Source organism: Sphaeroforma arctica (genome assembly GCF_001186125.1).
Source record: "Sphaeroforma arctica JP610 unplaced genomic scaffold supercont1.131, whole genome shotgun sequence".
Lineage (NCBI taxonomy): Eukaryota > Ichthyosporea > Ichthyophonida > Sphaeroforma > Sphaeroforma arctica.
In genome coordinates this window covers 40,877-64,353 of record NW_014040427.1, presented here as the reverse complement: position 1 = coordinate 64,353, position 23,477 = coordinate 40,877, and the positions used below count along the sequence as shown (strand labels likewise).

Sequence of the window (23,477 nt, the reverse complement as noted above, 5' to 3'; positions counted from 1 at the left end):
TACGTTATTGTATTGGCGTCCACTTCGCCGAAATTGGGCGTACGAATTGCAAATGGATCCTTAGCATATATAGGAAATGCACCACTCGAAAAGCAATAAATTTAACTACACATTGATGTATGGGACGTACATCACTTAAATACTCTTACGCTGTACTGTAGTAGGTGTCCACGGTTTTCAATTTGTACAATGTATTCAAATATTTTATAGTTGCAATCAAGTCTATTTGAGTGTGTTTTATCTCGAACACTTTATAAACCACACACCTTATTTATAATGGATATACGCTTCAAATGAGCGGCCCCAGCCTTGGCCGATATACCCTTTTTTGCATAGATTGGTTCGTGGCCGTCTGCGGTCACCATCCGCTTTCGCCACCAAATTCTGAGCAAAGCACGCGGCCAAATTCCTGCAACAGGAAAGAAGATAAAATGACATCCATCGTTATATATATATATATATATATATATATATATTCAGAGCAAACAGGCACAAGAGGATACTGTAAGAAGTGCTAGTCAGACGGTGAGGAAGAGAAAAGCTCATGACAATGATAGCAAACTAAATGTCGTTAAGGGAGAAGCTTCTACAACCTTGGAAAAGGTAATAAGCTATGCACTATTCGGGGATGAAATTTTATGTCGTCAAAGTCGATTCCAGAAGCTAAATACACCTTCTGATTTGGTCAAAGACAACAACATGCTAAATACAATACAGCCGTTGGCCCCGTTTTATATCATTTTCCACTAAGAGTTTTTCTGCGATCGTAATTTTTTTTATACAAAATAGCTTATCGAAATCAGTTTTAAAAACATTGTTAGATTTGATTTTGTTCATTTAAAATTGTCTGACAGAGGTCGAATGTTCAGTTCATTAAAATCTAAGCTACTACATAAGTCTGATTGGTTTTCAATTTTGATTCCAACTATTGAAAGAAAATATTCAAAAAAAAAATGTCACACCCGGGGAGTACTTGATCTGGGTACGATAACAACCATATCTGAATATTCCCAGAGTCATCAGTAAGTACAAACAATTACTAGAAAACAAGTTGACAAACGATTACTAATAAGATACCAAACGACTACTAGAAAATCACTGAATAAAAACGAATACTAGAAAATGTGCTAATTTCAACGATTAATAGAATGGTTAGTAAACAATTACGAAAAAAAAGTCAGTAAAAAAATACTAGAAAGTAAGGCAATGAAAGATTACTGGAAAATAAGGTAATAAGCGATTACTATCAAAAAGCTAACAATTACTAGAGAATGTTATCGATCACAAGAAAATTGATTATTATAACACGATTACTAGAAAATAAGTCATTATAAACTATCATAAAGTAAGGCAATAAGATATTACTAGAAAATATGTTAACAAACAATTACTAGAGAATAAGTTATCAATTACGAGGAAATAGGTTATTTTAAACCGATTGAAGTAATTCATTACAAACGATTACAATAAAATAAGATAACAAACGAGTACTAACAAAATTTTGTCAACGAAACATGTTAACAACCTATCTTCGACCGATTAAGAACCGATTACTAGAAAATAGGATAATAAGCTATTACTACAAAACAAGTCAGTGAACAATTACTAGAAAATAAATCAATAAACGATTGCAAGAAAATAGAACAGTAAATCATCAAGGTAATAAGTGATTACGAGAAGACAAGTTAGCAAACAATTACTAGAAAATAAGTTTTCGATTACTAGAAAAGGAGTTCATAAACGATTACTGAAAAGTAGGTATACTAGAAAATAATGATTACTAGAAAATAACTATGTCTATGAAATAAGCTGGTAAACTGATACAAATATGAAGCCTGATATGCATGTAGAAAATATTTTATCCCACATTGAAATAAATAACTTTATCCCAATTAAAGAAATTGATAAATGAGTCGTTGATATCGTTGCATCGACTGATAAGCGTGCTTCCAAATAAGAAAGATTGCCATGACTATGTTTTGCTTGTCACATTCGCTTGATCGGTAGCCAAAAACATACCCCTGGAACGTTTGACATGATACTGAATAAAAGGGTTCTATACCCAACGATAGCTAGTCTAAACTCGTGTTGTGTCGTCACTCACAACCCTGCTCTTCCGCGTTGCTTCGGATGTGTAGCGCCATGTACGCATTTTCTCGTATCTGCCAACGTTCACAATACAAACGACGTGACTGTGGTATAATTTTGTTGAACGTGTTTCCTGTGAATTTTACAAACCTGTGAATACACAACACCTCGGAGGAAAACAAATGTTCGTCTCCTCTTACCATATTATTATCTGTATAAACAGCAGTCATATGTAGCGCGTTTGGTCTAAGGAATACATGCAACTCATATTACCGCCATGGAGTGTTTCAAATACTGCTCTTCCACCACTCGTACAGTGCACGAGTAAGCGTACAGCCGCACATGTAATTTATGAAAATGCGTTCATAAGTCGGCAGTATACAAACTAATATAGAGTCCGCTAAGTGCTAGTCTTAATATTAGACCACCACTGTTGTAACCGGCCGATGTGATCGTAGAAGCTATTGTACACTAACCGCACGATAATATCTCAGAACCAATAAGGTACATTGGTATGCGAAAGACAGTGGCATATACTCTATTACTACACTACCACATTAATTGCTTCAATTTAATTTAGATGTATTTGTATAAATGAACAATCTTATTCGGCCATACGAGAATGACGCCTTGATCACTGGTCTATGCTCTGGCAGCATCTCTATAAAGAGACTATTACAAATTGATATGTTTGAAGGTGTCATGTTTCATATAAGAATTTTGTTTCAAGCGATATGCCAATCAATCAACAAAGTACTCGCATTTAGTTACAAAAAAAACAGAAAGTATCAATTTGAGTTAAGATACACGTAATGACTCGTCCCACGCTGTATGAATTGGACGAATCCTCCTACGCAACTAAGTATAATCCTCTTTCGTATTTTGGAGGCGATATCATAGTCTTACCATTATCGGCGTATTCTAATTCTCAACAGAAGCCAATTGGTTGTTATTGCCACAACATAATATCTCGTAATTTTTTAATTTAATCGTTCAATGGAATAGCAAGTCATCAAAATACAACTAAAGTGTACTCTTACTTTGTACTTGATGCACACAAAACTTTCTTGGTCATCTACATTACTTGCAAGTATTTAAATTTCAATCGGCATAAGTAAGTTTGAGTGTCATATTTCACATTAGCGACCGTCACTGGCTACAATTGGATACGCATACATCTGTGGTACATTAGTTGCGGCATTTCTGAAGGGTTGCTGTTATACCTGTAGGTAGACATCAGGCCGTATGTATTATGGGAATTGTATATCGTGTAAACTAATTCTTCCATGTGTATGGACGCGGTGTTTTGTGGCCATTACCCTGAGCCTTACGCAATACCATGTCTTTGAACTATAGCCACGTATACTGCTGTACACAGATATCGTAATTTCCGTACATAAATGTATATATCGGGACTTCAACGTATGACATACAACACTTGCAGCGCACGCACGCACGCACGCTCACCTCTGTGCGTCGTTCTATGAATATTCCTTATGCTTTATAACTCTGTTTGGGCTTGGCTTCTGCCTTGTGAGTATACACTTGTTTGAAAAAAATCTTTAGATTGGCAAAGATTTGCCTATGATGAATACATGCTGATATATCATAATATCCTCATTGTAATAGTGGACTATCGCTATTGTAATAGTGGGCTACCACATCCTTTACCCTGACCCCTATGAATATACTGAGATCTGGTATCATAACAACAGCAAAAACATACTGAAATATAGTATCATAGCAACACTGAACTTAAATTAAAGCAACAAAGAACGTTAGTACTATAGCAACAACATAAACACATTGAACTTAGTATCAGGGCAATACTGAATGTTAGTGTCATATCGACAACATAAACATACTGAACTTTAGTATCATAGTAATAACATAACATACTGAACTTTAGTATCATATGAATAACATAAACATACTGAACTTCAGTATCATAGTAACAATAGAAACATACTGAACTTTAGTATCATAGCAACAACATAAACATATTTCGTATGCGAGTATTTGATATCAATGACAATATGAAGAAAAAGTGCAGCTGATTATCTTCATTAACAACGGGAGATCATCGATGAATTACATGCCTTTCATTCAAGTAACTGCATCTGCTATCTAACTTATTCTGGCCACATAAGTTGAGAACTACAGACACACACAACAGTTCTTCTATCGATATAAATGTAGTGACGAAAAGCATGCTTAAACACTCTTTGCGCGGACGTTTATCGTATCGAATTTCTGGGTAAGAAAATTTATCGAACGACTTTAAGAAATGATATTGTGCGGCATCGCTATCAGAAATCAGTGTTACATTTCAGGTGATTGCTTTCACAGCTACGATTGAACCACACCCATTCAAAATCTGTGATGCTTGCCTCCCGACAGTATTTACAACTGAAATAGCCAATGAGAACAGATCGGAGACAACATGTGCAGCAAAGTTCCCACTGGTATAATTCGGTATGAAATTTCAATTAGTATTTCACCCGGTGATATATATGTAAAATACCGAGTAGATTTCTTTCATATAGCCTTCGAACCTAGTGGTCGTCATCTTCCACAAACTTTGCAATGTCAGATACGACCTACCATCTCCTAGGTGATAATGTACTCTAATTCCTTGAAGTCGACATTCTTCAGGGTTTTTTTCTCGTTCCGGTACAATATCAACCCAATCCAGAAGAAAGAATCGCAACACTTAAGTCAAACATTGCAACAAATGCAACAAATGCATAGCCCACAGCTTGAGCTTGTGGACATACTAGAATTCGAGAAGAATTCAGTGGAAGATGATAATTGCATCGCTTACCAACGCTGCCAATTCTGAAACACTTTGCAGCTTACGGAACATCCAGCATGTGAAATGAATTTGTTCTGAAGTGAATACTGTAGGAATCAGGAATCGTATATCATACTGCACTATGTGCAAATTGCTATTAGAGTGTATGGTGGTAGAAAATATGTCTCTACTTCTGACCTCAATTCTGGTTTTATACAAGAGGTGTTTGTGCTAGTGTTCAACCGATTAGACTGGCCAAGGTAAAAACTCATATGAACAGTATGAGAAATGTACTGCAGAACAATTTAAACTCTAATGAATTCTATAAATCAACGAGTTTTCTTGCTGTAAAATCTGGTATAAGATCTGTAGTTTTTCAATTGCTGGACCTAAAAACTTGTACCACATGATATATATGTTAAATATACTCAGCTAATTATTTATATATAAGTAATAGAAGACGTCAAACAAGCACAAGCATGCACCCTTGAAATCTGTTTAGTAGGGAACAGTAGTGAGCTTGAAAAAACACAACAAAAAAAAAGTAAGGTGTACGTAGGCTCAATTGGCACGTTGTACAGGGATGATATTATTTATTTCGATTTGGGTGTAAACTATTGTATGTCTACATGCACATCAGGCTTCATTTTTGTTGGAGAGGTTCTGGGAAGATTAAAGGGAAGTTAAGACTATCGAACTACCGCGAGAAACTCGGGGCGAGTGAGGTTTTAGGTTAATTGACGACGATGGATGCAGGACACCTCTACCATTTTGTGGAAGCTAAAACTTGTGTGCCATTTCCTGCAATAAAGCTTGCCCACACTCGTAGATACATACGGTGCGTTAATTGACAACGATGGATGCAGGACACCTCTACCATTGTGTGGAAGCTAAAACTTGTGTGCCATTGTCTGCAATAAAGCTTGTCCACACTCGTAGTGATAATATGGGTTGAGTCAGTCTGAGTACTTTCGAACGTGATACCAAGAAGGATGAGGTTGTCATCCGGAATTCTGTTTCGGGACAAAGTTATATGCTGCCAGATACCACACCATACGGCAGATGTATTTGAAATATCCTGGGTAGCCATAGCGGGAAGTATCATAGGCGGTGCCAGAAGTCTCAAAGGTTTGGTCTGTACCGAAATCTGAAATAGTACCTTAGCAGAGTGATGACACCGGGTATGGGGAATATCAATCTATAGACAAGTACTGAATGTGGATAAATTGGTGCCCGCTGTTCATGGAAAATAAAGCTCCCGAGATGTTCATGAATAGTCTATATGCTGTGGTAGTTATGCCGATTTTGTAGCTGTTGTAGTAAGTCCGGTCCAATTGGCGGTAGCTTAGGGCCCGCCAGAATACACCTTATTAAATTACTGATACAGGCAAAGTGGCTGGAAGTGAAAGTCTTAACTCCGGGAACAGTGGACTGCGGCATCCACCAGTACGATATTCAAGACAATTTCAACGGGAATATGTTGGTTGCTATCATGACACAAAAAGGATTGCTGTTTGTTCACGGCAATGGGTAAAGCTATCACGAGAGGGCTTGTCTCGGTCCGTAATGGAAGCTCTCACTTTATTTGTCGATATTAATATTGACGGCGAGCTCTACCTGCTATATTCTTTGGTGTGTGACATCGTGTGGTATTATATCGGACCTGCCCGCGGGGCTTACGGAGCTCTTTGTATTGAGGTGTGCATCCGCCCTTCGATTCTAGATAAGCGTAAATACTGAAAGGGAATTTGTCCGGAGATCTGGTACATGTCCAAGCGGGTCTCGCAAGTGAGGCGAGTGAGGTTGTACTGTTGATTGAGTCAAGCTGTAGTCCCAGGCAGCCACCAAGGTACTCCCGCAAATTGACCCAAATATATGGAAGGCTGTGGATAGATATCAGAGAGTTCCGCCGCTGTGGACATGGGATAGGTAGGTAGGAGTCTTTTGAGAGTGCTCGCATTTGGGTAGCCTACTAGCGTTGGCGTGATGAGATGTCCTTCGATGTGGACAGGTGGGACCGCATGCAGCATACTCAGTTTGAGACAGGATTGGCGACCCCAATCATCAATCGCGTTCAGGAAGTGTTGTTGCCGAACAAACTGCGGAGCCTGGATGCGTGTGTCAGAACGGTGGAGTTCCGGCCGAAATTGCGCAAGCGTAGTAGCCAGAGAGTCTATATAGATGATAAAAAGCTGTGGGCGGACAATCGAACCTTGAAGTAAACCTTTCGTTCTATGGAATATAAGTGAAAGCTTCCCACGATACGTCACCCGTGTGGAAACATTCTCGAACAATGCACGAAGATAACTTATTCAGTACTCTGGCATTCTGCCATGACGCAACAGCATCCACATGCGCGGAAGGACCACTTTATCGCATGCTTTGGTGATGTCAATACACACATCATTCCAGGCGTCCTTAGATTGTGTCTCAAATTTCATCGCGACAAGGGCACGAGTATGAGATTTGAATCCAGCTTGAGTTGCATGTGTGGTTGATCCGGGGTGATTTGCTATTAACTGTAGGAAGCACATCTCAAAAATGCGTCGAACAATCTAAGTTAAGATTATCGGTCGGAAATCAGCAGGGGATGCAATATCCGTGTCTGCTTTCTTCGGATGGTCTGTCAAAAGGGTACAGCTGAGAGCTTTAAAAAATGAAACAGCCATTAAGAGGGCGAATAATGCCTCAGCCAAGATTCTTTTGAATCCAGCTTGAGTTGCATGTGTGGTTGATCCGGGGTGATTTGCTATTAGCTGTAGGAAGCACATCTCAAAAATGCGTCGAACAATCTGAGTTAAGATTATCGGTCGGAAATCAGCAGGGGATGCAATATCCGTGTCTGCTTTCTTCGGATGGTCTGTCAAAAGGGTACAGCTGAGAGCTTTAAAAAATGCAACAGCCATTAAGAGGGCGAATAATGCCTCAGCCAAGATTCTAATAAGTGGGCTGTCAGGGTCAGGGCGTCCTATAGTCGTTGTATAGCGACCGAAGTATCTAAAAAATCTGTCTAGATCTTATATGAAGTGAAGGTACTTATCCTCGGATATAAGCACTGAGACGCTGAATTGACCAAAAGCGGCACAATGGCTTACGAAGCATGATTATTTGGTTTCATCTAAGCGATATGTGATCAATGCTTAAAATGAAATTAGTGCGTGAGGGTCATACTTTGTGCGGAATAAAATTTTGACTAACGAGTCTCATATACAACACTATGTGTCTTATAACCATCCCACCGTCTTTTGCTATACACGAAAACACAGTGCAATATGCGGTTTTAATCACAGTTGTCATACTCATTCGTTCAATGATCTTGTTTCAGACACTCGAAGGTTGCGCACCAGCGTATAAGAACTCCGCGTAAATCCTAATTAATACGAGACACGCAACCCCGTGATAGTAACCCCCGGACAACTTACTGAAGGTAGGAACGAGTACTTACAAATTAAGCTACCAGTGTATACACGTTTGCTCTTATTGCCAGTCGTCAGCTACCATACACAATAATCTTGCAAGAGATTCCCTCAACCCCTCACAAGCCTGTCACTGGTAGCAGCGCGAATGCGGCCGATCTAAGATCATTTACACGCTCGTGATAAGGTGCCTGTGGGAAATGATGGGAGACCAACCAGCTTAAATATAAGCTGATGAGTAGATACACTTCGTGAAGGATTGGATTTTGATTGTGGTAGATAATATAGTGTAATGACATTTGAATTACATGAGCTGGTTGGCCGAGCGGTTAAGGCGTGGCACTCAAGTTGCCATCGACATATGTCGGCGTAGGTTCGATTCCTGCACCAGTCAACTATTTTCTCATTTTTAACTATTTTCTCATTTTTCATTTCATATTTTTTTTCCGAAATGAAACACATGGTGCTTCTCTCACACCGGGACGTTTCATAGCTGAGATAAACGAAATTAAGATATTGTTTCTCATGGTCGTATCTTACTTCACATAATTTTGTGATAAGAATTGGACACAAAGTACGTACGGCACATCCAGGGTACAATATATACCTCTGGGATAGTTCAGGGTAGACAATATATATGTCTGATTGTCACAAAACAATGGCCCCATTGAACAGACACGAAAATCGCACAACCACACCAACTTCATTTTTATCAATAATAGGCTTTAATAGGCTGCTTCGTACCAGATCAAAGTTCTAAATATGTGCGTCTATGATAGAGTATACTTGAGTGGTAACCTATACTGTTGGTAAGATATTTACTATCAGCTATTCCCCAAGTAATGATTCCTTTCAACATACTGAGACGTCTACTTTCTTCTCAGGATGAACACAATGCCTGAGCTAAGTGCTATCTGGATATAGGATGGATGATAATAGGGTATTATCCTATACTTCCGTTAAGTATCTACTACCAGATGTTTTCCATATATTCGACCTACTATATAGCATTGGCCAAGCATACCCTTTCGAATTAGTACAACAATGTTCACTTGTTTCTTAACACAGGCTTGACACTCGAGTTCAGATATCTACTATTAGCTGTTTCCAATAAAATCCGGCCTGTATACCAGTAGAGGTTAAGCATGTGCTTTGTGTTTATTACTTCCAGAAATGGGATAAAATCCCGAGTAAAGTGCTCGCTGCGTCTAAGATGAGTAATTTTGGGGTTATATCCTATACTGACAATATGATAACTACTATCGTATATTTCCAGAGTAAGCGGCCTATAAAACACTAGTAGATACAAGGTATGTGCATTGGGTTTACCTTCAAAACATATTACACTGCTCTTTTGCTCCAAACATGGGCTTAATACCCAAGAAGCTGCGAAATGTTTACCTTGGTACCCGATACAAACTTTTCGGTGCATTGGTCCACTTTTGGGATTACATATCATTCGTACTTGTCTAATGTTTAAACTGAATATATATGTTTAAGAAGCTCTATGGCCACCAACTTACTTGTCATCAATGTTAGTGCATGACAAATTTCACTAGCAAGTCACCTTATGTCATATACGAGCGGTTTCTAAATGCTGCATTGCCGCAGTGAAATATTTAGTTGTATTTGCACCGGATCAGTTTGTCAGACTATTATGAAGCTCTCCTATCTGATTCTATTCAGTTATTATGTCAAATGAACAATGTACTTGAATCGGTTTGCATTTAGACATCTAGTGTTACCTGTTAGAAACATCCAGGTTCGAGAGAATATCCTGTGCTACATGCTAAAAGCATTTATGACGAATACTCGTAAGTATTTATCTCCAATTCATATTAGATGCACACAACCACAAAACTCTCCTATGTTTGCACCGCATCAGATTGCGGGTGACAAATCAAAGCGCTTCCATCACGTCATACAGGCAAACAAACTCTAAAGGTTATTGCTCTGCTCATTACCGAGTGTTTAACCCTCGCTTCTCGATTATCATGCGAATGAGACTGTTCGTTGCTCTGAAATTGGGCTTCTCGAAAATGAAGTAGTTTTCCGCTTACTATGTAAAAGCGTCTATCTACTGTAGTAACAAGTAGTAGCACTCATTTCTCAGGCTGTAGTTGTAACTCTATCCAGTGTACATAAATGATTTGCTCTGAATACTTCATTCACTCCTTCAGATTGTGGAAGATGGGCGCATTGCCGAATCGACTACAGAAAACTTATGGTAGATTCTATGTTTTTGCTGTGGTGGAATAGGGCAAGGAATGTATACCGTAAATTCGTACATGCACCGGCCGATAAAATATGGTATTTCGTACCCACTCGAACCCGAGCTAGTATACCAGCAAGAAGTGCTCGTCCTGCCCGTACTTTGGCAAAGAAAGAGTTTGTCACTTTTTCCATCAGTTCTCAGTATCATTATTACTATTATACATGGTTGTATCAAGGATTGTTTTAAATTTTAATAAGACTGACTGTTTACTTTGCATATCTGTGGCTATCAACACCACTTTCCGCCTTCATTAGCATCCGGCGATAGACACAAAATGTGAAGGCAATATTCGAAGTACAATCAAGCATCGAACGGTTTGCTTTACATTACGGGGAATACAAGAGTGAGATAGTGCTCGCGACATGCAACAAATTATGTCTACGATTAAAAAATCAACATCGGGTCATCAAGCCGAGGAGAATAACTCATATGTTTCTTCAGCGTAGAGATGCTTGACTGTATACCCCCAGGAGATGAATTCACCTTTGACGATGCTAAGCAAATATAATCTGTATCACGACACTGTCAGAACTATTCACTTTTACCTCGAAAGCATGTGATCCGGAAAAGGAATTTCTTTATAATCTCGTCGTCTGTCCAGCTAGATTGATGAAATATTGCTATTTGTACGTGAGACTGTTCACTGATCTAAGTACTGGGTATGTATTCCCTCACGAGCTGAACTTGGATCGAATATGTGTACATTATGTGAGCGACAATGGTATACATCATCCCATCCATATATGTGATCTCATTCGCTATATTTTCTAAGCAACTACATAAGCAGTCAAACCCGTGTCTATACAAATATTACAGTGTATATGTCAGTTACCGAATGTGCATAGTGTATTCCTCACCTCGGGTCCTCGTTCCGAGGTCAACTATAAGAGGTGCCATGAATCAAGTATCCTTGCTCGAGAATAAGAAATACACATATATGTTAATCAACTGAAGGGATCAAATGGGGTAGCATGAATTAAGCACCCTCACTAGAGATGGCAAATGCATTTGTATGATAATTAACTGAACTGATAATCAATTTGTATATTGTAATCGTAGTATACGGACACCTCGTAGATAGGTCGATGGCCCAATCGCTCCAACCATGAAAATTATCATGCTAGCTAATTATTGCATGGTCAAGTTAAAATCGTTTGAAACTGCGTCCTGTGTGTTTCCCTCGATGAAAGTATTTGATAATATGTCGGCAGAAGAATAAAAGTTCCTGAAGTGCATTGGCGCCGCTAGTCTGAACTCTAGGGAAGCAATCTCTCGGAACTGAGTTTGGATTAAATACAACATTAATCAACTATAGTTATCATATGGGAGTGATATAAGCCCACTTTATAAGTACTTACATCCACTTACTGTTGGTTTGTAATCTCAGCACGTGTTGTAATTCACCACAAGCATTGAAACCCAGACAGTAGTATCTATTTTCGCGGGAACTGATGCCGATTTTAGATACTGTGTAGTATCACAATGATATCGCGTGTGTCATAGTGGCATCGACATGTATACTCTATCATATGGTCTCGTTCGTAGCATGGACTTTCATGGGTTAGGATAAAGTGAGCATAATCGCTGGGTAGAAAAACATACATTTCGTTTTTAATAAATGAAGTGAGTGCTAAAGGTATGACCGGAATTAGAAAAATAGTCTCTAAATGAGTGAACAATTATAATTAGTTCGATCTACTATCATAAGTTGTTATAAAAGGTATATTCTACTACATCAATGAAGACATGTTAAGCTTTTGGTTAGGCCCTGCACACGCCGACTTTAAAGCCGACATTCAAGGAGACACTTTAACACTGCTAAATGTAGTTATAAACACTAGATCGAGTTACAGTTTTATCCGTTAAAACTGGAACACTTTATTGTGCTATTTTATTTGCAAGAAAGTTGGCATTTGTGCTCCGTAAAAATTTTTCAATGATAACCATGGTGTGTTCACGCGCATGCTAGCATAAAACCAGCCTGTGAGTTACCATATTTCAATATCATCTCTGTCTAGTTATTTAAAGAGACTTAGGTACTTCATACAATAGTGATGCGCCTTCTCATGCGGGAACCGGTAACAAATTTAGACTGCCTGCTGATATTGTCGTGGATGAACTTTGCCGCACGATACAGTGTTTAACAGTGTGCTACCGAGTAGAAGAGCTCGTACAGGTCATAGCGGATCAGCGACAGCAATAGCGCTTTACCACTCCTAGCCCTGGGTTGTGGCAAAACCAGGCGTGCTAAATTTTCCAAATTTACATGGACTTTCAGATTGCATTGATCTTCCACCGCTGATGGCGGAGCATGTAAAACTCAATTCTATTAACGCAGAAGAAGAAAAATAGGTTGGCCGAAGAACATGAGTTTAATACCTTTCAAATACAAGTTCGTTTCCACAAAATAGGTTTGACCGTGCCATTTGTTGTAAGTTGTACCATATCAATATAATCAGTTATGTACAAAGACCAAGTGAACAAAATTAAGCAAAGCAGAGAATTTTCAAGAATATTTCCGCAAGGTATAGGTACATATTCCGTCACGCTTATGAAATGGAAGTTCATATTATTTTCTCATAGTTCATCCATTGAAAACAGTCTTCGATGAAGTACAAAATACAGTACATGCAAGCCGTTTACACAAACAAATGGTCGCTTGGTAGTCAGTACAGGTAGGACTGGATGTTGGCAATGCTTTAATTTTCTGTTTGACAGAAGGCTATGAAACATCTGCTCTCAGTTGTTGCTTGCTAATATAGGCGCGGATGGGCGAGACAATGTTGCCATGTTCGTCCTCTCCCCCTATATGTCACCTTCGTGATCGTTTCACGAATTCGGCGAAGGGTTCTAATGGACTATAATTATTGTTGCATATTTCTATCAGCGATGGCTACCGTAGTGACTAAAAGCAGCAAAACAAGTTTCACGAATTCGGGGGTGTGCTTGAAATATAATATAATTATGGTTGTATAGTTCTTTCAGCAAGTGCCACCGTAGTGATTAAAAACAGCAAAAACAAAAAGAGGTTCATCCATTGAAAACAGTCTTCGATGAAGTACAAAATACAGTACACGCAAGCCGTTTGCACAAACAAATGGTCGCTTGGTAGTCAGTACAGGTAGGACTGGATGTTGGCAATGCTTTAATTTTCTGTTTGACAGAAGGTTATGAAACATCTGCTCTCAGTTGTTGCTTGCTAATATAGGCGCGGATGGGCGAGACAATGTTGCCATGTTCGTCCTCTCCCCCTATATGTCACCTTCGTGATCGTTTCACGAATTCGGCGAAGGGTTCTAATGGACTATAATTATTGTTGCATATTTCTATCAGCGATGGTTACCGTAGTGACAAAAAGCAGCAAAGTGACTAAAAGCAGCAAAGTGACTAAAAGCAGCAAAGTGACTAAAAGCAGCAAAACAAGTTTCACGAATTCGGGGATGTGCTTGAAATATAATATAATTATGGTTGTATATTTCTTTCAGCAAGGGCCACTGTAGTGATTATAAACAGCAAAAACAAAAAGAGTAATGTAATCACGAGCCATTCATGTGTAGAGAGAGATCACTTTAGCCATAGTCACAGGTTACCGTTGGTTATTTCCTTCCAGGTGTTCGAAATATAATATAATCATGGTTGTATATTTCTCTCAGCGAGGGCTACCGTAGTGATTGAAAACAGTAAAAATGAAAAAGTAGTGTCATCACGAGCCACTCGTGTGTAGAGAGCGATCACTTTAGCCATAGTCACAGGTTTACCGTTGGTTATTTTCTTCCAGATTTTGGTCGGCATGGTGTGTACATAGTGAGTAAGAATACAACCTATGAATCATCACATGCGCATAATGTAGATTATAAAAGCCGCTATATGACTTCATCCCCAATAGCTTGTAATTATATATCACTCGGTGTAAACACATGATAACCTACCCTGGCGATCAGTAAGTTGATCTATAGGATGTTTGGTGAAGTAACTGATCCTGATAACTAATCGTGACAGGCGCATCATGTAAATTGTAAATGCCGCTATATGACTTCATCTCCAATAATTTGAAACTGTAAATCACTTGATATAGACACATGATAGCCTATCCTGGCAATCAATATAACAAGTTGGTCTACAGCATGTTTGGTGAAGCGTCTGATCCGGATAAGTGTACCTCGTGGTTGAGTCTTCGTATAATTTTCTATGTAGTTATCGAATAGTGCTTTCGACATAGAATGTAAATTTGCTCAGTGGAGTGGGGACCAGCATATTGTATCAGATAAGTCCCCACGTGCCACGTGAGATTTCATTTTGTTTATGTGTCTCCTGGTTTTACTTGGAATTACTATTGTCAGTGATATTGTAAACCGGGGAATAAAAGACAAAGTGAACTTTAATTGTGAAAACAGAATTGTGTGTATTGCCCGCGGCTGATCGTGCACTTCTATAGTTGGGGTTCTCTTATAAACAATGGACAAGTCTCTAAAGGTACATTGACAATGTGGAAAAGTCACTAAACGTACATTCAGTCAATTGTTCTGACAAAAACGTACTGGAATTTTGATCAAATATGTTTAGTGACAATTCCACTTTTTAGGATTCCTCGTGTACATTTAAGGTAATTCCTTATCAACAATCGTAAAGTGATGTCCATGAATGTTCAATTGCCCAACCAACCCAGTCTTTGAGACCTGAATACTAAACCATAGAAGTTTCTACGAGTCTATCAGCATTGTCCAATGTTGTGAGATTCTCAAGGTCAGGCAGGAGACAGCCCTAAGTTTTAGTTCTGCCCTGAATAGATGAATGATTTAAAGGACTAGAAATTAGTTGAGCTATAAGTGATAACCCGGGGAATTCAATGTGTGTGTGTGTGTGTCGGTCTCTGCTGGCAACTGCTCAGATTGATCTTGCCATATGTATTATGGTATGCACCATAGTTAATATAGATAGCAAGAGAGCAAGTTACTTCTCTTATCTGACAAAGTCAAACATTATTGTAGTTATGTGTGGTGATTGCTGCATGGATGGACTTCATGGAAACTAATGCAAGCGATGTAACACATTGAACGTGCATCTTGTAATGATTGAATATGGAATTTGCATTGTATCTGCAACTATATTTGTTAACAAGTAGGTTTGCTGTATTAATATACCTTAATCTCACAATATCATATGGGGGGGGGTTTGCGTGCTTCATATGCAGTGTGTATTTTTACTCGCTTGCTTCAAATCGAGCCTGTCAAGTCAAATAAGGACTGTAAAGGCCAAGCTACAAATCTTATATTCTACTAAATGCATCTGCCTCTCATAGTATAACGCTTAGTAAGGTTTTTTGGAGGTAAACACGTACGCGCGTGCGTTTAGATGATGTTGGCTGACATTTGTTGATAGCTAAATAATGTGCAAAGTTACACACACACACGCCTACAGTCAGCTATCAGCTATCGAGGCATAGTGCATCATAGAGTAATGTTACAGTGATTCAACTTATAGTTTTTGAATCATCGCACACCAATTGAATGGTTTCCATAGTTTATGATATGTATACCCGAGCTACAAGCTATTCCACCAAGGAATTAGATTCCGAGACATCGATCGCGGTTCTGTGATTGACCGCAACTTACTTTAAACGAGTTCTTAAAATTTTTTTTTTAATGAATTATATTGTCGGAGTTGCGTTCTTACCGTAATAAATCAAACCGCAATCCTGAGAGTCCACAAATGTAGTTATCGACGGTTGCTGGTATCAAAATGATTTCGAATATGAATTCAGATATGATTTTCATTTTGCTTGGAATGTTGATTTCGCTCATATAAACATAAAAGCTGTGATGTTAAACTTCGTTAATGGGTTTATTCTTAAGTCGAGACGACGGAAGTGGTCCGGGTACTACATATGATACACATACACACCCCTTATGTTTCGAAATTTTATACCGATACAACTAACTCAGCCCGAAAGATTCGATAAAGTAGACAGCAATTATAAGGTGAGTCATCTTGACGATTTCAATCTACATAGTTTGTCAATGTTTTATAATTTGTTGTCTGTAACTCAAGGGAGATTTCGTATTATCACAGCAGTTGGAAGGTACTTTTTGCAGAATGCGATCGATGTGATACAACATTCATTGTTAGACTGTTTTCACCAGCCCCTACTGTCAGGCTTCATAGGTGAGCGATCACACGTTGAACGCATCGTTTTAGATTTTTTTTTCCGCTGCCTGCAACTTCCTATTTTGGTTTATAGCCAGTATGGGCAATATCAATTTCTTTCGAATAAGATTCATGCTGTCATTGTTCACATTACACATTTTTATTCAGCTTAATATATAGTACACTATCAAACTTGGGGCTTATTATGTTCAATTGATGTTACAGTAGCAAACAAAGTACTATTATTATAAAACGTACCTGAAGCATACTCTTACAACACATCTATGTCTGCTCTGCGAGTAGGGCATAGATGTAATAATACTACATAGCGTACATGAAACATACTCCTACAACCAAGTTATGGGTGCGTACGCACTATCTTAAAATGCATGCTTTGTGAGTATATCCCAGGCTACACGTATAAAATAAATTTTGCAAGTATATTCCAGGCCTTGAGTATAAAATATATTTATTCGCAATTCCTCCACACGCAATCAGCCTAGAGAGCTCAGAAAAAATGGGTTATACCTGTTCTATCCCGACTGGTTTGAACAGAGGTCATATTATTAGGTTCGATTACATCGAATCGCTTAGTTATGCTTCTGTATTCTCAGTATATGAAAGAAGAACTCCCATACTTGATTACGAATGAAGTGCTAGAACGAGAAGAGGCAATATTGTAGTGAACTTGGCTAATAAGATAAGCAGGCGAGGGTTACAGTTGGCAAAATGTTCATAAGACATTTTGCGCATCGATTCCTCTAGATTTATTTTGAACTAGATGAATGTTCTGACTTACAGGCTGAATGACTTTTTTTCGTCATTGAGAACCTTTGTACTTACAAAGTGAAATTTCTGCCATATAGAATCTAGTAAATCTACTTGGCTGATTTTGTCGTGCTGTCGGTCCTTCAGTGCACTAATTATCTAATTGATAGTCAGTGTGTCTCAGAAAAACACGAGCAAACCCTCAGCCTTACCAAGTTTAAAACCGTGGAAAATGAGCTTAGATTATTTGATTCTTGATAACGGCAAGCTGGTGAGATTGATGACTGGACAGCATGTTATACTGCAATCTAATTGCTTGTGGCAGACCAAATTGCTATCTAAACATTGAAGTGGACTTCCACATGACCTTTTGCAAACCTGCCGGTGTTGTGCAAGAGGCACCTGTGACCTTTTTTTGGTTTGCAAGGAAGCTCTGAATCAGCAGTGCTTAATAGCTTATGAAACGTAATAGGTAAATAAACTTTAGAAACCAAATACGGCAAATCACAACCTGCTGATCAATCAACTAAAACATCGTTCGCGCATACAATACACACCATGCCGAATGGTAAATCATCTAGGGGTGTTCAATGCCAGAACGCTAACTCAGAATTAAAAACATTACTCGTTGCAGAACAGATAATGCAATAGCTAAAATCAAGGTTTATTTTAATATCAAGCCACTAAATGTGCAGCCCAAAAGTACAATAACCGCATTCCGAAGCGCAGTATTGTAAAATTATGTGTACAATAGCATCTACCTATGGCCTCCACGAAATAGCGATTCTAAATAACAGTTGCTTAGCTCCTTTATTGGATACTGTTCTATCATCTGTGCAGGAATCAAATGTCAGATAATTCATTCCAACATAGGTTTACCTCGTGCTTTCATTTGTTAGCATAGTGCCCTGTTTGTCCTGGTGTATATGTCTTGATTTCTCCATGATGTTCAGCCAGACAGACGATTGCGACACAAAAGAATCCGGTCTATGGTCGCCAGGATGATCGTTGGCCTAGTATATTTTTGACGCGGTGTTCCAGTGCGTAGACTTCGGTGACACGAATTCAAGTTCCATACTGACTTCGTCGTGCAAGCTAAGCTTGTATTTTTATAATCGAATGCTTACTTATACTAATCCAGCCTAGGACGCTTAGGATCAGGACCGTCATCATCATCTGCCCTGGCATCATCATCATCATCATCGTTAACATCATCATCATCATCGTTAACATCATCATCATCATCGTTAACATCATCATCATCGTTAACATCATCATCATCGTTAACATCATCGTCGTTAACATCATCATCATCATCGTCACCCCTGAAATATATAGGAAAAGGCTGAGAAACAGAATCCAGAGCAGTACCAATTTCAAAAAAACTATTACAGTCAAGAACTGCAAGCTCTCCTCACCATCAGGCGTGATATACTGTCGCTAATCGATCAGTGTACCAGACGAGTGGAATACTGCAAAAGATCCAACTTTCAATTTAGTTTCCATATAGCACGGGTCTTATTCATTTTGAATCGGGAATGCATGGCAGCACATCTAAGAAAAGTAGCCGACATCCTGAACATCTCGTCACACATACTCGTTTTCGTCGTCATTGTCATCCTCACCATCGTCGTCGTCATTATCATCGCCACTGCCTTCGGGAACTGTTGTCAAAATGACAACGAACACCGAGTCAGCCAATAAGGATACACAAAAAGATCATTGGAGGGTTCAGAAGTTGGTATCGAGCAGTGAGGATATACAAGCAGAAGGAGGTAACGCTGGAAGCAGAAGCGTCTTCACCAAAATCCGCGTTGGATGAGTCTAAAACCCCGAACTATATATTGCAAACGGTACATTGAAGTCGTGCTAGACGAGTTCACTTGTTTGGTACTTTAGTGTTGAAGCTGATACGCACACTAAAGTACACTTTAAACCTACAAGATCATACGTAACGACACTCAATTGACATACCTTCTTCAGTACTGGGTTTGGGTGCTCCTTCGTCCTCGTCTCCATCATCGTCATCATCTTCATCCTCGTCATCTTCATCATCTTCATCGTTGTCGTCCGGCCTTTCACCAGTTGCTTGCCTTTGATCATCACTGTAATTCAGAAATAAGGAGGAAGCAAAGTACTGAACATGACAGTATAATACCAATAGCCATAAAATTATGCATAGACATCCTAACTGGTTAGTGGAGGCTTACTTGTAACACTGGTGGGATCTCACGGCTCCTCAATTGAGATTCCAAATGTTATGTTTCACACTATGCACCGTGCCATGTTCCGCAAACGCGTATAAAAACAATTAGGTTTGCTGCACGAACTACTCAATACTTTTGTGTAGGTTGTATTCATACTTCTGCAAGTATATACATTGGCAAGGTGGAATCTAAATGTGTAGATACATGTCGGTAGCATCGAGCTCCATGAATTGATATGTAGGAAATTATAGACACACTCGCATCTGCAGAGTTCACGAGGAACAGTACACATGCGTGGGAAGGAGACCAGAATCTCCGGAAACAATGACCATAACCCGCCCCCCCCAAAAAACAAACAAACTGAAGCATACCCCTCATTGTCTTCATCATCGTTCTCATCGTATTGGGCGTTCTCGTCGTCGTCGTCGTCGTTATCACCTTCGATATCATCTTCATCGTCATCACCGCCCTCTTCTTCATCGTTCTCGTCCCCTTCATCGTCATCGTCGCTATCATTTTCACACTCATTATCTTGCCTGAGATGGACAAATCATTGAATAGCGTATATATATTCTACCATTAATCTACGAAGAAAAAGCCACAAATAAAGCGGATACAGCAAAAGAGAGCTACAATGTAGCTTTCGCATATGTAATTCGCACGATACACACATATAGAACAACCACCCGATACGAGGGATGTATGGTAAAAACGCAAACCTTCAGTAAATAGAGTACTACTAGTATACGTTATCAATACGCTTGCCTGATCTAGACTCATATCCCCGCACTCGCTATATTACCAACACGTCAAACTTACGCGTCATAGCCGTCTAATGATTCCAGATTCGGTAAGTAGCCGAAAACAGTAATTTTGTAGTCATCCTCATTCGCAAGGGCGTTCCCTTCTAAGTCCAGACTTTTTAAGCTCGGGTGTTCCTTCTGCATAACAAGAACAGCAAGGAAGATAAACAACGTGCCTGTTAGATCTGATTTTGCCCAACGATCATGAGGTCCTGAGCAGAGGCACCAGCCACGCTAGTAATAAATAATATGATATTCAAATACCTTTATGCATGCATATAAGTGATTTCGGCATTTTGTTACAATGCTTAATTCTAAGATGTCTATCTTTCGATACAATGTAATCACAAATACGCATGGTATCGACTCGTTTGTAGTATTGAAATCAGCAACATAGATGCAAACTACAATATATGCCTTCGGAGATACCACAGGAATCAGTACTCCACTGCAAACACATTGCTCAACGCACCCAGCATCAAACTTTCTTACCAATGCTAATAGTGACTCGATCGACTTTATCCTGTTCCCACTGAGTTGTAAGCGCGCAAGTTTCGGGCAATTTGTTACCAACACATCCAAGCCTCCAGATATCCGGTTGTCGCTGAGTATGAGCTGTGTTTATATCATGCAATTGTATTGGGTACGGTTTGTGTGAATAGGGATCATTGATAGCAAACACACAGCGTAGTCGTTACTGGGAATTCCCATCCCACGCTAAAGCAAACCTCACAAATGTGTCTACTTCAACCTCTTGATCGATATATATATACATATACATCAATTCCAGTAATATAGATGCACATGCCCTTCTACACACAACCGCACACACACACACACACATGCTGTCACACACAGTATTGCATATATGGGTATATATCTGCATATGCTTTGTGCACACCGATCAACATACAAGTGAAGCTTGATGGATGAAGTAGCTTATTCGAACACGTTTAAGCTCATGAACTGTACATCTGCTGATGGCAACGGAGGGGTATAGATACAAGCATAATCCCTCGATCTTTAGAATATTACCAAATTTGTTAAAACCATGAAACTCACAAAAGTACACACCTTCGTAAGTTCTGGTAAATGAGGGAGCGCATCAAGACTTGTCAGGTAGCAACTATTTAAGGACAGTGATTTAAGTGACGAGAATTTATCCGTCAAGCCCGAGACCGCGTTACTTCGGACGCCGTCCAAATTTAGCTCTGTGATCTGAATATCAAAGTAAAACGGTACACTTACAGTTAATCCAGAGAAAGAAACAACAAACCTATGTATAGGCACCGACAGCCGAAGCTCCAGCATAAGCTTGTTAAAACATACGGCACTGAAACAACGTTGAAACTGCGGCATGTGCAGAAGCCTTAGCAAGGGTGCTCACCTAAGATTTGATACTCAAAAAACTTGATTTAACAGACCTAAAAATGATATTCAACAGTTGTACTGACTGGATGCATTTGACTTGATACCTGTCCACTTCGTGGGGAAGCTCACAAATAACAACCTTCAAAGTAAGGATACTCATAGGGAAGCGATCAAAGGATAACTCTCCAAGTAGAGAAGCTCACGCAACAAACTTGATACTGGACCATCTCATGGAGAAACGAATATAGGAGAGTATACTAAAGACAGCAAATGAATAGTTCAATTAACGCAAGTGCCAAGCTAGGCCCAACAAGTGTTCGTTGCCAGGCTTATACTCTCTACCCCTCTGATTTGATAACTCACGAATTGGTGCCAGATTACAATATACCGGGTGGTATTACAACGAATGCGCACAACTGGAGTATTGGAATTGTAATACGGTATGATCCACTGCAACAACTATACATTCAGGCGGTAAATTCATGATAGACTTAACACACGTACACGTTTAGTTAGAACGAAGAGCAATTATAATCGCTCATGATAACTGGGACTTGATCGTTGGATAGTACACACTGAACAAACCTCAGACGGTGCCTTCCCGCGAAGTTCCTGCTTGATCCGGTCCTCCATTTTTGACCGATATACCTTTGTTATTGTCTGCGTTTGTGTTTTGTATAGACCTGACAATTACCAGAAAGATAATCTATACAACCTTCAAAGAGATATAATAGCGCTCTAGCGGTTAGCGAAAGCTCTGTCTACGACACTGCAGAATAGCTACGACTGTGAGGATATAGCTGTATATATATAATTTTGTATTTATTATAGGGGTGGTGAAATGGCGTATTTAGTAGTCGAGTGCTTTATAAAAAAGCAGCAACTGATTACTCAGGAATTGTATAGTGATATGGCGGCTACTGGTAGGCATTAGGCATTAGGCACTTTGAGTCGGCCAGTTGTACACTTTAGCGAGAGTAGAATTAATTTCATGGGAAGTGCTCAGCTTTTCGAATTAGTTTTTTACATACATACATTTTGTATTTTGTTTCAATTTAGAAGGCTATGTGTACTTACATTTTTAATTTTTACATACCCAACAACCCTCGCCAAAAATAGAATTGGGTAGGGGTTTTCCAGTCCGAATTTGCATAGCCTCCTAAAAAAAGAACAGAATTTGTGTTTGTTTTTAGGAGGCTATAGAATTTGTTGGGTTCCTGGCTCTGATTTTACATATGATGATCAGCACTGGAGAAAAGTCGTCCGTGGCCATCATCATCTCTGTTGAGATCAATATAACTTTGAGTCGGTATATGGCGACCAGCCGATCACGCACAGTTAATTTATGGTTATGTATGGAAAAAATGTTATGATTTGAAATCCAGCGGCGTTGTGTCTCGACAGAAGATCCTCTGCTTAGATTGATGGACGTACTCTACAAAACGATTAGCGCAACGGTTTACTTTGAAATGAGATTCTTCGGCTATCTAGCGGCAGCGTAGTACGTTACAAATATTCTTACATCTTTCCTGACATCGAGTTAAAACTTCTACGCGGGTGCAAACCATGTAAAACACTGAATAGACCTCGTCTTTTGATGCACCAGGAAAA

At 39.2% G+C, this 23,477-nt stretch overlaps 1 protein-coding gene and 1 non-coding gene across 2 annotated transcripts; one reads left to right on the top strand and one right to left on the bottom strand.

The window, feature by feature from the left end:
- The first annotated feature begins 8,609 nt into the window (after nt 1-8,609).
- On the top strand, nt 8,610-8,692 carry SARC_30050. The gene has a single exon. It is a non-coding gene; the product is annotated as a tRNA-Leu (tRNA).
- A 9,443-nt stretch (nt 8,693-18,135) lies between these two features.
- On the bottom strand, nt 18,136-22,693 carry SARC_02807 (hypothetical protein). The gene is made up of 8 exons (XM_014303414.1): nt 22,452-22,693; nt 21,570-21,713; nt 20,988-21,110; nt 20,512-20,633; nt 20,064-20,228; nt 19,460-19,590; nt 19,083-19,149; nt 18,136-18,810 (listed from the first exon to the last, which is right to left on the bottom strand). Exons 1-8 carry the CDS (start codon nt 22,497-22,499, stop codon nt 18,618-18,620), a joined length of 993 nt encoding a protein of 330 aa, XP_014158889.1. The 5' UTR covers nt 22,500-22,693; the 3' UTR covers nt 18,136-18,617.
- Nucleotides 22,694-23,477: the final 784 nt, after the last annotated feature.